This window comes from Kwoniella dendrophila, chromosome 5 (genome assembly GCF_036810415.1).
Source record: "Kwoniella dendrophila CBS 6074 chromosome 5, complete sequence".
NCBI lineage: Eukaryota > Fungi > Basidiomycota > Tremellomycetes > Tremellales > Cryptococcaceae > Kwoniella > Kwoniella dendrophila.
Genome location: NC_089480.1, coordinates 805,716 through 821,277, shown reverse-complemented (window position 1 = coordinate 821,277; position 15,562 = coordinate 805,716). Strand labels below are relative to the sequence as shown.

The following is a 15,562-nucleotide window of genomic DNA, read 5'->3' as shown; positions in this document are numbered from 1 at the left end:
CATCCTCACCTTCTAACAATATTCTCTTAGGAAAAGTAGAACCAAGATTTTAGGTCTGAAACTGGGAATTTCGAAAAAGGCTCAGAACAAAAGGGAACACAGGTTACACTCTCAAATACATTCTGGGTTAAGCTCATAAGGACTATTCAAGATGGCCACGAAAAGGGGCAACAGATATGTGTTAGGTGCAGTTTTGGTGATATCAACGTTTGCTTTTTGGCATATATCAAGCTCTGGAGCGGGAACTTCAACTCCAAAGCAAAGTAGTCAGAGGAGTTCATTTGGATTATGGCCTTCAGGAATGAAGAGTCATAGTTCTCAAAGCTCCGTAAGTTCACATGTAAAGCGTATGCAAGAAAGATCCTCGATAGTTGAAATGATGAAAGACATGATAACTGATCATAACGACTATTCATGCCTTCCTGCAATAGTCAACGGGTAACGTAGATGCAAATACATTCATAAATTTAGATTCCAAGGTTATACCGGAAACTGAATATGTTCAAGGTGTAGCTGGATTCAGTGAGTTTCGTATTATTTCGCCTATTCTTGACAGAATCATGCAGTAAATTACATGATTTCTCTCTTTTAGGAAGCTGACTGAGTCTTGAATTGGTACAGGTTATTTTAAAAATCTATATTTACAAAATGGAACTTTTTTAGCTATAACTTCGAATCCAAGTTCGATACCTGAAGTTGCACGTATAATGTCAGCACATCCAACAGATGATAATAAGTACCCACCAGCAGGTCAAGATAGATGGAAAGTTTTGACTATTGGTCAAGATGATTTATCTGGTTTAGGTGGAGTTGCTGTAAGGAAGGATGGTGTTTCGGTGAGTTTGGACCAGATTGAATGGAGATGGTGATACAAACTAGAGGTTTATTTGATGCTAATTGGTATTTTGGGTTCGTAGATGTTCTTCAACGATGAGAAAGGTCTGAAATCAGTTTCTTTCCTTAAGCATTATTTCCATTGTACGTATCTTTTACTGCATCATCCCAAAATGACAAACGGTTGATATACGATTCTTTATGTTATATCCTATCTAGTTATCGGAGAAGTCTTCTTAGGTGCATGGAGAGTATTGACTACAGCTGGAGAAATGGAATTGCCTACAAGGTTGATGTATAGGACTACGCCTGATGACTGGGTGGGTTGTTTTAAATTCTCCATACAATAGTCTTTTCTCTTCATTTGAAATTATATGCTAAAACTCGTCTGTTTACGATTCTAGCGTGATCGAGCTGGTATGTTCATCATTTTGAATATGTATTCCTCATCGGGATTAGACTAATTTCGGACCAATCCTTTTCTTTCCTTGTTACGCTCCATAGCCCTTACATCATGGTTTCAACAATCTGTAATGCCAAATACAGCTGTAGAAGAATCGCCAATTTGGGAAGATAGAATGAAATCTGGAATGACCTTTTTATTTGATAAGATAACGATAAGTGATGTGAGTTCATCTTCTAATACTATCGGTCGTTCCCTTATCACTCAATCGAACTCAATAAAGCATCATCTCCTGTTATGGTCATATCACTCGCGTTGTGACAGAATTCAGTCTTCCAAATCCTTCATACACCGATACTAATCTATTTCATTTTCTTTATTTAGCGATGGGCAGCACATCAAAAAGGAATCGATCCATGGAGATTCAATAAAATGACTGCAGATTTGTTATTTTTAGAATCGCCTTTAGATTGGATGAATCCACTTAGATTATCAATGAAAAAATTAGTTCAAATTAAAGGTACATGTTCAGTTTATAGAAAGAAATCCGATGTCCCAATTGTCTTATATATTAATAGACAATTAACAAATAGAAGGTTATTAAAGGAAGATGCAGAAAGTTTAGAGTTAGAGTTGAATAATTTACAAAATCAAGGTATTATAGAATTTGTAAATGCTCAAATGGAAACTTTATCCAGAGTTGATCAAGTAAGTCTGAACGTCTCATTTTCTCTATTCCGTATCAATCCTTTTATAAAAGTATCGATAACGAAAATGGTGAAAAGGGTGAAAAGGGTGAAAAAGCTAATTTTGATTCCCCTGTTCCTCATTATATAGTTTTGCTTAGCGCTTAAAGCTGATGTAAGTACTGTAACCACTCTTGGTTCCTTGCGATGCGTGATACAAATTGACTAATAATTTCGATTTCCCACCAGATTATAATAGGTGTACATGGTAATGGTTTATCACACGCTTTATGGATGAAACCTGGAAGTGCAGTATTAGAGGTGAGCAAACAACTCTCATACTCTGTTGGTAATGCCTATTGACCGATTTCTGTCTATTAGATCATGTTCCCAGGTGGATTTGCTAGAGTTAGTATAAGACCGTACCCCCTTTCGCCATACGTTTATCATGGCTAATACAACGATCTTCTGTAGGACTACGCAACTGTAGCAGAGTTAATGAGACATGATTATTATGCTATACATAATGATACTGTATTCACACCTGATAAATGGTTAAAACCTGATGGTTGGGGTGTACCTGCTATACATGGCTTCCATAGTGATTATATTCCTGTAAGTCATCGACTTTCTCTTCAAGCGTCGTTATGTTGTTACCCTATTATTGGGTTGATAAGTGAAATTTACTGATGAAATCCATTGTAATGATCAGGTCAATGGAAAATGGTTAGCTGGACTAATTAAACAAATTGCGCAAGATAAAAAATCAATGGTCGAACCTTAGTTCAATCGTTTCTTTTTCAGATTAGGATTGCACTGTATATGCAAGCGGATGGAAATCGCATTGAATCTCATGATTACAATAAAAGATGAATACAAAAAGGATTGATAGGTGTATATATGCAAGGTATAGATAGATATGGCAAAACAAGGGGAATGTGACTTTCACAATTGATCCATTCCATATTAGATTATTTCTCTTTCTTTTGTTTTTTTGGTAACAATTGGCATCATATAGATATTACATATTAAAGAATGAGAATTTATGATAAGACTTAAATGAAATGTGGATAAAAATGTATTGTTATCCATAAAGATGCGAAAGAGTCTGTAAGAGACTTGTATCAAGCTACTATCCTGACATCACTCAAGTATCCTGATATCTAAACCTACTTTGGGTCTATTGCCATCAACCAAAGGACATCTCACCCTGCTTATACTTGAATCCAGTGAATGGAGAGCCTAGACTTTGCTCTTTCAACATACTCATTCGATAACCTATCGTGATGAATAAGTCACCAGCTTGCATAGAATAGAAGTGCGACCCCCTCCCACCAAAAGTGATGATAGGAGGCAATAACAGTCTTTACCAGCTGACAAGATATAGGGTGAACAACTCTCGTTGCTGAATTCTATACATGCATCCTGCATATGGGTATCGAAGGGGTTTCTCCACGGGACATAAGGTAATATAGTATATATATACTTGCAATGTTACGCGAAGATTACTGGATAATCACACTTTGCGATAGTGGTTACTTGGGTGCAATCCGATAGTGGTTATTCGGTTACACTCGAACGGAGTTCTGTGATGTAATGCCGTAAGGCTCGTGAGTTCAAATCCCACTTGCACCTCGCTTTTTGTCGCTCTTTAACATCCCTGAGGTTTCTCTTATCATATCCAGTGAAAAGATCTCCAAAAAAGACCCAAAATTGAATGAATAAACGCAAAAAACAAGACGAAAACGTAGATGTTTTGTTTGAACACGTAGACCGATGCTAATTCGAGATTGTCGATCAACAAATTCACGAAATAGGGCGATCAAAGCGTGTGTGTTTTTGTGTGCAACGCGTATTTTCTTGTATGTAGGGCGCAACTTACCCCTGGTTTTATTAAGTCAGTTTAATTTTGCTGTTTCAAGCGGTAGTCGGTGACGTCCGCAACAGTTATTATATGACGAGCAGAATGCTACAACGATACATTAAATAACCGGAATCTACACCTTCATTTCGATGGCTTTCGCTGTTTGGGATTCTTCTTTGTACCGTTACTTACAAATTGCTCATAGGCTAAGCAATTCATCCTAACCAGCATGACGAACCCAGGAGAAGAAATAGATCAGGACTTATCGCATATTCACTGGTGAGTTATCCTTATAGGTTAAAGCTTGAATTATGATCAGCTGATACATCTCGAACAGGTCATGGCCGGAAGCTATAGCTGTATGTCGATCAGTTAGCTACCTTACCGATAGATATTGACTGAATTTCTCCACAACTTGCAGGCCAATCCAGCTAGGTCGCTAGCTACTGCTGACCTAGCGTGAGCTCTTCAATCTAAATCTGCTTTAGAGTATACCAGCTCACATTGACCTAAATTTAGGATGGATTACTTCGCTTATTCACCATTCTGGGATACAAAATCGAACAACAATGTGCTGAGGACGCAGAGAAGGGTAGAGAATCCCACTTATGGTCACGCAGAGGAGAAAATGTACGTTTAACTATCTTACCTCAGTATTTTTTTCCTTAGCATCCAGTTTATAGTATAAAGGATAACGCTAAACAAACTTAATTGTTATTGATGGTTTTTAGCGAACTTAATGCGTTCAAATCTGGATTCGAGTATATAATATCCCATTCACAACCACCGGATTTATTTGTTGTTCAGAAAAGAGAAGTTGATCCATCAGGGAAAAGAGATAGAGTTACTGGTTCATGGTTTATATTACAAGAAAGGATATATCAGTCTCCGACGGTATACGATGTTGTTTCGGCTAGATTGGTGAGTGTTTTATGGCAGTTGAGATTAGGTCGATTGTATATTGGTCAAATGGCCAGCGAAAGGGGTACAAGAACAATAGCCTATTGATAGATGCAAGACTAATACGGAGGATATTATACCAGGAGAGGGGAAGAAGGGATCAAGGGCGGAAGTGGGAGAAGAGAAATGGGATGTCAAGGCGAGGGAGAAAGAGATTACGGATTTTCACAAATACAGTTTATGCGCATAACTAATAAGAGTTTTACTTAGAGGAATGCTTCTCATCTGATCTCAAAAACCTTGAACTCGCTATCTGAAAACCATCCTTCTTCAAATCCACGTACTACAACAATATGGGGATCATTACCACCTGAAGCTGAAGTTGAACCTAAACCGAAAGATGATGATAAGATTAACGAAGGAATAAACGAAGATGAACTCGAGGAAGGTCCAAATAAAGATAAGAAAGAAGATCAAAAACCAGCACAGTCATTTGATTGGCATTTATATCATTCATTACAATCTACAAGATCAGCTTTATCATCTATAAATGAATTATCTAAAACACCGATTCAGAATTCATCAAATTCATCGGTAAATGAATTGAGAGAAATCGAATCGCAATTGAATAATCAATTTGGCTTCGTTCCACAACAACAACAGAATAATAATAGACCTGGAATAAGCGTCAATGCCGCTCTCGGATCCGGATCCGGATCAATTAGATCAAATTCAATCAAAGGTGGATTTACGCCTAATTTACCTATATCAGGAATGTCACCTTCGACTTCAAGTTTAATGGGTAATTTAGGTTTAACGCCAAATTTAGGAAATGTAAATACAGCTTCGCCTAGAAATGTCAATATCATGGGTTTATCTCCTGCAAGTTTACCTGGAATAGGCATAGGTAGATCTGGTTCTACAGTTGGAGCTAATTCACCTGCGAATTTACTTCAATGATAGTTTTCTTTCAAATCAAACCATATACCTAGCATTGTATACCCCGAAGAAAAGCATGTATATCATAATGATGAAGAAAACTCGAATGTCACCTGCTAAGCCTCGAACGATACAATCAAGCGTGTTGTAGATGACATGCGCCATAACTAGATAAAATATGGATACAAATTGACCATGACCATGAACCGATTTCGACTAGAATGAAAAGTAACTTCTATGATTGATCATCTTCTAAAGACCTTTCTATATACACATACCACTTTTACATTTTCTCATTATCCTACCCTTATTATCCATCTAAACTTTGTCCAGCTGAAATACTTCCTTCTGAAAGGGCGAAAGAATCATCACCTGCAGTTTCAGCTTCTTCTTCTCTTAAAGCTTTATCAACTACTTCTGCTCCTACACCTGCTCCACCAAGTGGTACATCGTGACCCTGAATATTGAATATTCAATTGTGATTATATCAGCTTAAATTTCTACCCAGTCCAGGTATGGAAAGATGGAAGAAAGCTGACAACTCACAATCAAAGCTCTCATAATATCACTCAAACTTATTATACCAACTAATTTTCCAGGATTTGGATCATCTCTACCTTGAACAACAACTAATCTATGTACTCTTCTAATTTTGATTAATGAAAATATAGCAGATAATGAATCTTTTGGTGAACATGTTACAACTCCGGGGAAATCTACCGCTCTTTGTTTTAATGCTTGAGATATTGTGAGATCCAATGAAGTGTAGGCTCCATTCCGTACCAGAGTCTGCGAGTAGGTCAAGTAATTAGCTTCCTCCAGTATTGAGGTAAGAGAGGAAATTCCACAACAAAGAGAACACTTACAATAACGTCCACAGTCTCATACAAATTCAATACTTTCCCTTCGCTGTCTACTATAGGTACAGCACTAATACCTTGTTCAGAAAACATATGTACTACATCGAAAACAGTGGTTTGCATTGTAGCTGTTGCAAGTGGGTAATATTTGTTTGGATTATTAGTTGGATCAGGGTTAGATTCTGGCGAAACGTAGTTTCCTATTCCCATTTCCTGTACTGATGCAGTAAGGTATTGTGTTATATCTCGACACTAAGTGTGATAAATCAGATTCAAAGACGAAAAGTAACATTAACACCAAACATGGCCAGCTGGGAGGTATAAAGAGAACAAAGACTCTTCTTGAATATGTAGGATGTTATTAACTTACGTTCATAGCGATGAACTTTAAAACTCGATATTGGGTCAAAACACTGATAACAACCTCTCCTCCAGTTTGAGTATCTCTATCTATCAATGGTAATCTTCTTGCATGGGTTCTAATCAAATATCGACAAGCATCGTATAGAGGTCGCAAAGGGTGGACCGAAAGGAGTGGTGGAGGAGGTACGACCAATGCCTTTTCAATGTCTGGTAACATGTTGAGATTAGCTTCATATTCGCTCGAGTCAGGTTCGGGGAGGATCGTTTCAGCTTACCTCGAATACTATGTAATCTGAATTGTTCTACATCCGTTGTTGCACCTTCCCACGATGAAGTGTGATAATAATATTGTATCAAGTGGATAACATCTTGTACCGTGAACATTCCTTTGTAATGTAAAGGTGTATCACTCAGCATCCCTTCAACCAAATTAAGAGGAAAACATCCATCTTACAAAGATGGCGTTTACTTACCTGCGAATTTAGCTGTCGCTGTATTCCATAGCGGGGCAGATACCACACCTATATGACAGAGGTACCCTAATCAGCATCCGAATTCATAAATAGATATGCATTTCCTCATAATAAGAGAAGCGCAAACATACCATATAATAACATCACATCTAAAGCTTTTTTAACTTTTAATTGTGTATCTAACACTATCAATCTGAAGGATACAGGGAAAACATCATAACTTGATCTTTCCTTTAAGAAATTCCTTAAAGCCTCTAAAGCTTCATTATGTGTTAAAGCTCTTTGCATTGGTGGATGTTGTGCTCTTGATGGTCTTCTAACTATTGATGATCCTGTTGCTGCTGTACCATATGAACTACCTTGTATCGAAGGTCTACGTATCGGTCTATTCGATGTAGAAGGTTGTCTGTTTAATGATACTGATGGTGATATTGGTATAGGCTGTGATATAGGTGGTTGTGACATATTGAAAGCACCGTCTCTTTATGTACAAATATGAGTTACGGAGGGGTGTTTGGTGGAACTGAAAGGTATATACTGCTTTGGTATGGTGGGTTGGATATACTTTGAAATGATGAACGATCTGCCTTGATGAGTAAGAGAGTGAGACAATGAATGGTCAATGCGCGAAGTCAAGCAAACAAAGGAAAGGAGGTCAGGTTTATATCTGTAGCCTGATGGAATAATCATGTGTATCGTCAACCGTTGACAAAGAGGTTAATGTCGATATTGACAACTAGTATTAGTGTGGGAGTCGACCATTATCAATTTAAGGGTTTCAACTTGATAGCACTTGTTGATAAAAGGGGCACCGGCGGAGTTAAACCCACTTTCACGTGGAATACGTTAATTCTTGTTCAAAAAACCTTTATCTTTTTTATCGCCATTATTTCATAGATATGAAGAGATAACTGTAGACTGTGAGTAGATAGACAGGCAAGGATAACACACAGAAAAAAGGAGCTGCACACCTTCATTATTGATGAAAATATCGTTCTCAGGGGAATTTGGGTGACGGACAAAAGTGCGAAAACGATTAGAGGGATAGCAGATATCAATGGTTTTATAAGCCTGTTTTAGCTATGCATTACAATGGTACTCGCTATGTTGAGCATAAAAAGATTGAATATGTGGGCAAGCAAGAAGTAGACATAATTGCTGTCTTTTGTTTTCAATAACCAAGGTTTACAGAGGAGGCCTCTGCACCATACTCATACAGATTACTCGAGTAAGATCTTACACCTCATCAAGTTGACTGTAGATTTTCGGATCTCCGGAACATAGAAGCCGAGATCATCAACATGTTCATCACTGAGTATAGAGTATCTGAGTTTCTCTCCTTTTCCATTCCTCATGTTGATCAATTTTATACTGTTATTATTACATCAGTAACTACTCCTCATTGCAAACCTACCTATGCTTCTCTTCTCAATATCTCATTATATTGTTCATAATCATCCATCAAACGAATACCTTAATCGATAAAATCCCTCAAGCTGCAATTCTGCTGGATCTCTACTAATTTACCCTTGCTCAAATCCAACTAAAATAACAAACATAAAATGCCTAGAACAGCAACAAAAGGAACACGTACTAAGTTTTATAATGCTTTAGCTCGTGATGCTAGATGCTTAGATACTTTTAGAATTCCTAATTCAAATACTGATCTATTCCCCCCTTCTCCGACTATATCTAACACTTACGATCTTCCTTCAAAAAACGGAATTACAAATGTTATCGACAGTCACGTATCTCCTCGAATAGGTATTGGGAATGAGGAGGAAGAGGGTGGCTGGGGGAGTATATCTGCATCCAGTTGGAATAGTCATCGAAATTACTCTGTAGCACCGACCGAGAATCATAACACGAGGAAGAAAGAGGACCGTGCTCGAGGAAACCAGGAGGTAAGTGGATGACAGATGAGAATCCAGATCAATTCAATACATTTCTCTACCACGGTTCTTTCTTTCTTCTATCTACCTTTTATCTTCATCCTTGTTCCGACTTCATATCTCTTGCTCAATTCGTATACTAATCAATTTATTGACCCACTGAATAGCTTCAACCCTCTACTGTATATTCTATTAATCCGTCAAATACTTCTATACCTGTTCATCCACGAATCAACTTACCTCTGAATCCATCAGGAAGACGTACTCCTACTTCCAAGCAGAAAGTACAATCTTGGATTACATCTTCAAGAGATAAAACTACCCACAAACCTACTAATCATACTTCCTTCGAATCTCCTACTCCTGTATCGAGCCGGCCCCTTGTGACTTACCCTGACAGCATTGCACCCGAAAGAACGAAGATGAATTACAACATACATGATGACGCCCCAAGCGTCTCTCAAAGACGTTATGGCGATTATTCAAGAACTGGTAATCGTCCTCAAGCTACTGATTATCATCAAAGAGAAAGAGAGACCTATCGTACTTACAACGCTGAACCAAGACATATTTTATCCCCAAGACCAGGTATATCAAGTATGAGATTACCTACTGATTTACATCATACTGATCCATATTCAAGTACTGACATATACGCTTACAAGGCGGGTGATAATGGAGTAAGTGAAGTGTCAGCTGACGTTCCAGATTGTCGTTCTAGCTGATCATGCTTCCTGCATAGGCCTTGAATTTCAGGAAGAACGCAGGTGAAATCGAGAACGTTGAAAGGGAACGAGAAGCTGCTTTGAGGAAGGTGGAAGAGCTTGAAAGAAGACTTGATGATGCTCGAAGACTTCATCCTCAAGCATTTGCCTCTTATCCACCTGGACGCGCAGGTGTTGAAAGGATGGATGATAGCCAAGTGAGTCGGATTGTAGTCCTTCTCGCACACGAAGCTGCTTTCCTCGTATGATACCAGCTGTCCTTATATATATACTGAAATCATGTGTGATCGATGAAGGACATCCGAAGAATGCGAGAAGACAACCTTACTTTGAGAGAGACTATAACACGTCAAAATAATATAATTGAGTCTGCCGATCACCGAATCAAAGAGTTAGAAGGTAGCAGTAGATTGTATGATGTCAGTTCTAGTGAATTGATTGATTTAAAGAGTAAAATCGATCAACTAAATCAAGATAATATAACCTTAAACCACCTGATCCTATCAACAGATAAACAATTAGAAGAAGAAAAAACAAAAAGAGAAAAAGCTGAATCTGAAAATGAATCAAGTAAAAAAAGTCAAAGTTCCACTGCAAAGATTTTATCACAAACTGAGAATAAAGTAAAAGCTCTAGAGCTAAAGATGGTCGAATTAGAAGAAAAGGAAAGAAGAGGTAGAGAATTGAAAGATATGTTTGAGAAAAGAATTAGAATACTAGAAAATGAAGTAAGTCAACTTCTGTTTCCAATCACAAGAAAACAAAAAGTTGTACATAAATTGTATTGGTTTGGTGCAAGGCTAATTGAGTGATAATTCTTGTTGTAGAAAGCAAATTGGGAAAAAGAAAAAGAAATTTCAAAAGGTAAAATGACTAATTCAAATCGAGAGAAAGAAAATGCTATACTCAAATATAAAAGCACTGAGGTAAGCGAGGAAAAACCAGAATACCAGACTTGAGATTCGGGCAAAAACGCTACCAAGTTTCAAACTTCATAGAGTAATTTGTGAACCATTTAAAACGGGATACACAGATCTCTCTTCAGATTGTAACACAGCGTTTTTGCCCAGACATCTCAAATTGGTAACCTTTTTATAACCTTTTTTCATAGACCGATAATAAAAAGCTAAGCGATAAAATCCAGTTACTAAGAAGGGAAAAAGATGCTCTCAGTGCTAGATTGGAGGAGCTTTTAGCAGAAGTTGGTATTTCATCTTATGCCTACAGCACCATCTTCTTCATTGATCACTCCAACAAGGAAGTATTATGGGAAAGAGTAGGTTCTACATTGCTGACATTGCTAAACCGAACAAATTATGATTATGTAGGCCGCAGAAAACACTAAGACTAATGAGCAAGATAAAGGAATTTTGGAGAATCGTAAACGACTCAAAGAAGAATTACACCGAGAGGTAAGACCAAAGATAGTTCCAGCTGTTCTGAAAGGTGCCGAGAATCTTACATCAGCTGTCATGTTTCTCTTTTACCTTGCTATAGCGATCAACGTCAGATAGACTTCGATCGGAACGTAATAATATGAGAGAGAGATACCAACAACTCAAAACTCGTTTTCAACTTAACGGTGAAGATCGTTCAGCGACAAGACTTAGACGATCAGAAGGAGTAGCCACACCAGAAGTAAAAATCCATCATCCTACACCGGCGTCGGCAGAAAAACACAAACCTCAATTCTCTTTGAATGATCTGAACCTCAGCGAGACTCCCGCTGCTGCTAATTCAGATCAGCAAGAAGATAAGCGCGGTGTCTTTGAGGTAATTGAGGACAATGACGGTCTGAAATATCCTTCGAGAAGAGTTACTGTAGAAGATATTTCAGATGAAGAAGCACCCAAATATCAGGTAAGCTGCCGGGTGCGTCATAGTCGCGTAATAAGCTTATTCAACTTTTTTTTACTATATTTAGCCCAATATAAAATCATCAGATACGACCGAAGAAAGGAAGTCCTCTTCAGCACCAGAAATGAAACCTAAACCCAAACATGGATCTAGACTCGAAGTCATTTCACCAGATCTGAAAGATTTACAAGGACTTTTCTCACCTGGATTAAGTATGAATTCAATTCCATTAGAACCTAAAAGAATGAATAAACCTACAAAAGAGGAAATATCATTATTTGAATCTGATAAAGAAGATACGTTCAAAGGGGAGGAGGAATCTCGGTTGAAGGGAAATGCCAGTAGTATAGAAGAAAAGGTTAAAGATAGATTAGAAGAAGCTAAAAAGGCATCCATCAAGAGTTTCATGCAATTGAATGAATTAAACGAGAGCAAAGAGAAGAGTGATTCGTCTTTTGTGAGTTAACGGTTCATGAGCTTGTCCTGGATAGTTTCAACTGATGTGCCTCATTCCGATATCAGTTTAGCGACATTGTTGGATCTTCCAGTGTTGATAGCGACAAAATCTCAAGAGATCCTTTCGTAAGTTAGCTAACCTCGTGGCATCGGTGTTCATAATAGCTAACGAAGGCCTTTTATTTTGGTACTCGACCATATTTCTCCAGGCTCACTTAGATCCAATGGAAGGTAAATTATTTACAACAAAATCAAATCAACCAAAAACTACTTCAAACCCAGAATACGGAACTCCATCTTTATCGGAACCACAACCTAGAAGTCAAAGTCTTAATGAACCATCAACACGCATGAAAGATTTATTGGGATCAACACCGAATATCATTTAAGGCCGTGATAGTATCGACTTTATCTAGTATGGACATTTCATGTCCTTTAGTCCTTTCCCAAACCGATTCGTGAATCTTTCGAGGTATTGGGTATTGGGTGGACTTCTAGCAATATTTGATCTCCTATTGTCATCAAATACTTCATATAATCTCCGAGTCTTCTTTGTTAATCTCCTTATTACATTTATTTAAAGCGATACACCGAATCCATAGTCCTTACAATTATGTAATATATGAAATTAGCGTTTCCTAGCAGTGCATAAAATTGAGTTACCAACAAATCATTAGTATCCTTATCCAACAAAAACGCGGAGATGAAAACCTTTTCCAGTTGTCCCGTCCCGTCAATGGATAATGAGAATTACAACTTTCTGCATATATGTTACCTAAGCTATCTATCCTTAATATCAATCTTCTAATGGTATAAGTCGCATCAAGCAATTGAAGGTTCGATATTAACTCTTTCATCATCGAACAAACCATATATGTCCTGTGACTTCTTATGGTTTGCCCGCTTCTTTACTTATCCTCTCTAAGCATCAACTTGAGTGTAGGTACCAGGGAAAACACCAGTTCTACCATTTAATTTACCTGTCCACCATTCATCTGGATTTTCAGTTTTTTCAACGATTTCAATTCTATCACCAGCATTAAACGATAAATCACCTTCGGCCTATATGATGACGAACAAAAAGAATCAGCTCGTTTCATTTTAAATGTATACAGGACGACAGCAAATCTTTTGCAGACTACGCTCATCCCGAATCGTGTATTGGAAATCCTCAAGAAAAGAGAGACAGATGGTCTAACTTGACTTACCTGAGCTTCGAAATCGAATATAGCAGTAGCATAGACGGCTCTATTGAAACTTGGTTTAGGTTTTAATGGAGGTGGTGGAGGTGGAGCTTTTTTACCTGCTATACTGGAGGAACTATTTGTTGATGTATATGGTGGTGGTGCAGCAACGGTTCTTGAAGGTGGTGAAAAAGTTTCCTTTGCTTTTGATGGTGATCCATATGAATCTTTTCTTTCTAAATATGAATTTGATGTTGTTCTAGATGCAATTGATCCTGCTCTTGTTGGTGTACCAGTGCCAGATGCAGTTCGATGAGCGTGAAGCATTTTAGCTATTTCAAAATACGATATAGTTAGGTCCAATGTCTGTTATTCTGCATACCGAACCCTTATAATATCCAGTAGAATTACTTACCAGTAGAAGTGATTCTCTTTATTATAGCCATTTCTTCAATTTGTTCTGCTGTATCACCTCTTTGTTCAAAGTAGATATTCTCAATATCTTTTCTTGCAAGATCGTATTTACCATCAGCGAAAGATTGGAGTTTTTCTTGCATAATATAGAATACGTTAAGTCTGGTAGATATTGAGCATTAGTCAGCGAATTCCAAATTAATATATGAAAGTTACCCGGTAGACCTGGTTGTAGATTCTGCTAAACTTACTGCATATAGTAAAAGGAGTGGAAAAGAGGGTCAATGAATCTAGTTCCAAGAGCGAGGAAACGGGGTAATTCATCCTTGAGGAGCATGTTATAGTGTTCATATTCTCCTGAGGCAATCTCGAAATCTTGTTCGACCTATAAAACCATATCATGCATGTTAGCTGTGCTACTCATGATTATGACATATGCTCTGGTTCAATGTAAAGTAGTGTTTTCGCTTGTAAAGCAAATGGTACGACTCACTTTGAACAAATTCTTCTCATCACTTAAACTCTTTTCTTTCTTTTCTCTTAATTTGTTCAAGGAATTATTGTGTCTATCAAAATCAACCAATTTATGTTCTCTTTTGGTAATTGTTTTTCTGATTTTTTTACAAATTTCATTCAATTCTTTACATGGTTGGACAATTCTTGAATCTATCAATTCTAGCTCCGGAAGAAGAGTTTCTATCCAAAAACAGTTCATCGTAATACTTGAGTCAGTTAGGTCCGAGATGCACCTTAGATATGACGGAATAACGAAAGACAAGATCCGAAGACCTCAGTCGGATATCTGATCCAAGCTACTCACCTCTCATTTCTTCCATTATACCTTGATAAACAGTTATATTTTTAACGGTCACTTCAGCTTGTGGATGTTTACTAGCTAAATTATATTCTGCTCCCATAGGTGAGAAAAGTGTTGCTAATGATGCTGAAAATGATGAACCTGATGATAAAAGGTCTATATGAATTATGACAAATAGTCAGCGCAACATAAGGTCACAATGATCTTTCAAGTGATAAATGTATGATGGGCGCCGAGTTTCATTCAGATGACTACTCACTGGATACTGAATCTCTGAATGTAGTAGAGTCTTTCAACATTTTCTCACAAGCTGCTTCTATAGCAGCGAATTTTCTTTCACTGTAGAGTTACGAGGACAGTATAAGCAGTCTGATCCTTTAGTATATATTTAGATTGTGATCGTATAACGTGGTGAACTCACTAATCATTGAATTCAGGATCGGTGGATTCTATTCAACAAGTCAAGAATCAGTTTGTCAGCCTTGTTGTCCGTCCGAGGCAAATTCTCTTGAGCCATATATCAACAGCATTCTATGCCCTTTGAAGGCTCATATCGCTTGTCAGGTTTGAGCTAATCAACGCCTGACTTTGATAAATCACTAAGACCAAAAGGCCATTTTTGAGCTCATCCTCAGATTAAGATTGATGACAATTCTATGTTGCTCTGTGCATGATGACTCTAAACGAAATACGCAGTATGCATTCAAATCATACTCACTTTTGGACATTCCAATCCTACTGGTCAAATTGTGCGGCGTACTATATGATTAGTGAAGATGAAGCGTGTCAGTGCATATTCAACTAACAACGCCAAGACATGTAATAATCGTCTGTATATAAGGTAAATGGTGAGGTGTATGACTTACCGCTGCAAGGCCTTTGTGAATCCCTTCAT

General features: G+C 37.7%; 5 protein-coding genes across 5 annotated transcripts; 3 read left to right on the top strand and 2 right to left on the bottom strand.

Moving 5' to 3' along the window:
* Positions 1 to 151: 151 nt before the first annotated feature.
* L201_004143 (uncharacterized protein) lies at positions 152 to 2,707 on the top strand (the record flags this gene model as incomplete). The annotated part of the gene is made up of 13 exons (XM_066219891.1): positions 152 to 328; positions 432 to 522; positions 622 to 836; positions 918 to 978; positions 1,054 to 1,154; positions 1,239 to 1,251; positions 1,339 to 1,460; positions 1,622 to 1,945; positions 2,075 to 2,098; positions 2,173 to 2,244; positions 2,305 to 2,331; positions 2,398 to 2,538; positions 2,636 to 2,707. 13 exons carry the CDS (start codon positions 152 to 154, stop codon positions 2,705 to 2,707), a joined length of 1,440 nt encoding a protein of 479 aa, XP_066075988.1.
* Positions 2,708 to 4,016: 1,309 nt separating this feature from the next.
* Positions 4,017 to 5,647, top strand: L201_004142 (uncharacterized protein; the record flags this gene model as incomplete). Its single annotated transcript, XM_066219890.1, has 6 exons — positions 4,017 to 4,066; positions 4,125 to 4,146; positions 4,209 to 4,246; positions 4,307 to 4,417; positions 4,519 to 4,708; positions 4,958 to 5,647. The coding sequence occupies 6 exons, from the start codon at positions 4,017 to 4,019 to the stop codon at positions 5,645 to 5,647; spliced, it is 1,101 nt and encodes a 366-aa protein (XP_066075987.1).
* Positions 5,648 to 5,936: 289 nt separating this feature from the next.
* On the bottom strand, positions 5,937 to 7,787 carry L201_004141 (uncharacterized protein; the record flags this gene model as incomplete). Its single annotated transcript, XM_066219889.1, has 7 exons — positions 5,937 to 6,083; positions 6,173 to 6,415; positions 6,493 to 6,738; positions 6,857 to 7,056; positions 7,125 to 7,235; positions 7,323 to 7,370; positions 7,454 to 7,787. The coding sequence occupies 7 exons, from the start codon at positions 7,785 to 7,787 to the stop codon at positions 5,937 to 5,939; spliced, it is 1,329 nt and encodes a 442-aa protein (XP_066075986.1).
* A 1,097-nt stretch (positions 7,788 to 8,884) lies between these two features.
* L201_004140 (uncharacterized protein) lies at positions 8,885 to 12,641 on the top strand (the record flags this gene model as incomplete). The annotated part of the gene is made up of 11 exons (XM_066219888.1): positions 8,885 to 9,226; positions 9,382 to 9,894; positions 9,957 to 10,136; positions 10,236 to 10,667; positions 10,767 to 10,865; positions 11,051 to 11,215; positions 11,268 to 11,351; positions 11,437 to 11,799; positions 11,864 to 12,253; positions 12,319 to 12,378; positions 12,462 to 12,641. The coding sequence occupies 11 exons, from the start codon at positions 8,885 to 8,887 to the stop codon at positions 12,639 to 12,641; spliced, it is 2,808 nt and encodes a 935-aa protein (XP_066075985.1).
* Positions 12,642 to 13,173: 532 nt separating this feature from the next.
* Positions 13,174 to 15,562, bottom strand: L201_004139 (uncharacterized protein; the record flags this gene model as incomplete). Its single annotated transcript, XM_066219887.1, has 10 exons — positions 13,174 to 13,314; positions 13,461 to 13,768; positions 13,852 to 14,012; positions 14,102 to 14,235; positions 14,344 to 14,546; positions 14,671 to 14,823; positions 14,927 to 15,006; positions 15,089 to 15,116; positions 15,386 to 15,426; positions 15,534 to 15,562. 10 exons carry the CDS (start codon positions 15,560 to 15,562, stop codon positions 13,174 to 13,176), a joined length of 1,278 nt encoding a protein of 425 aa, XP_066075984.1.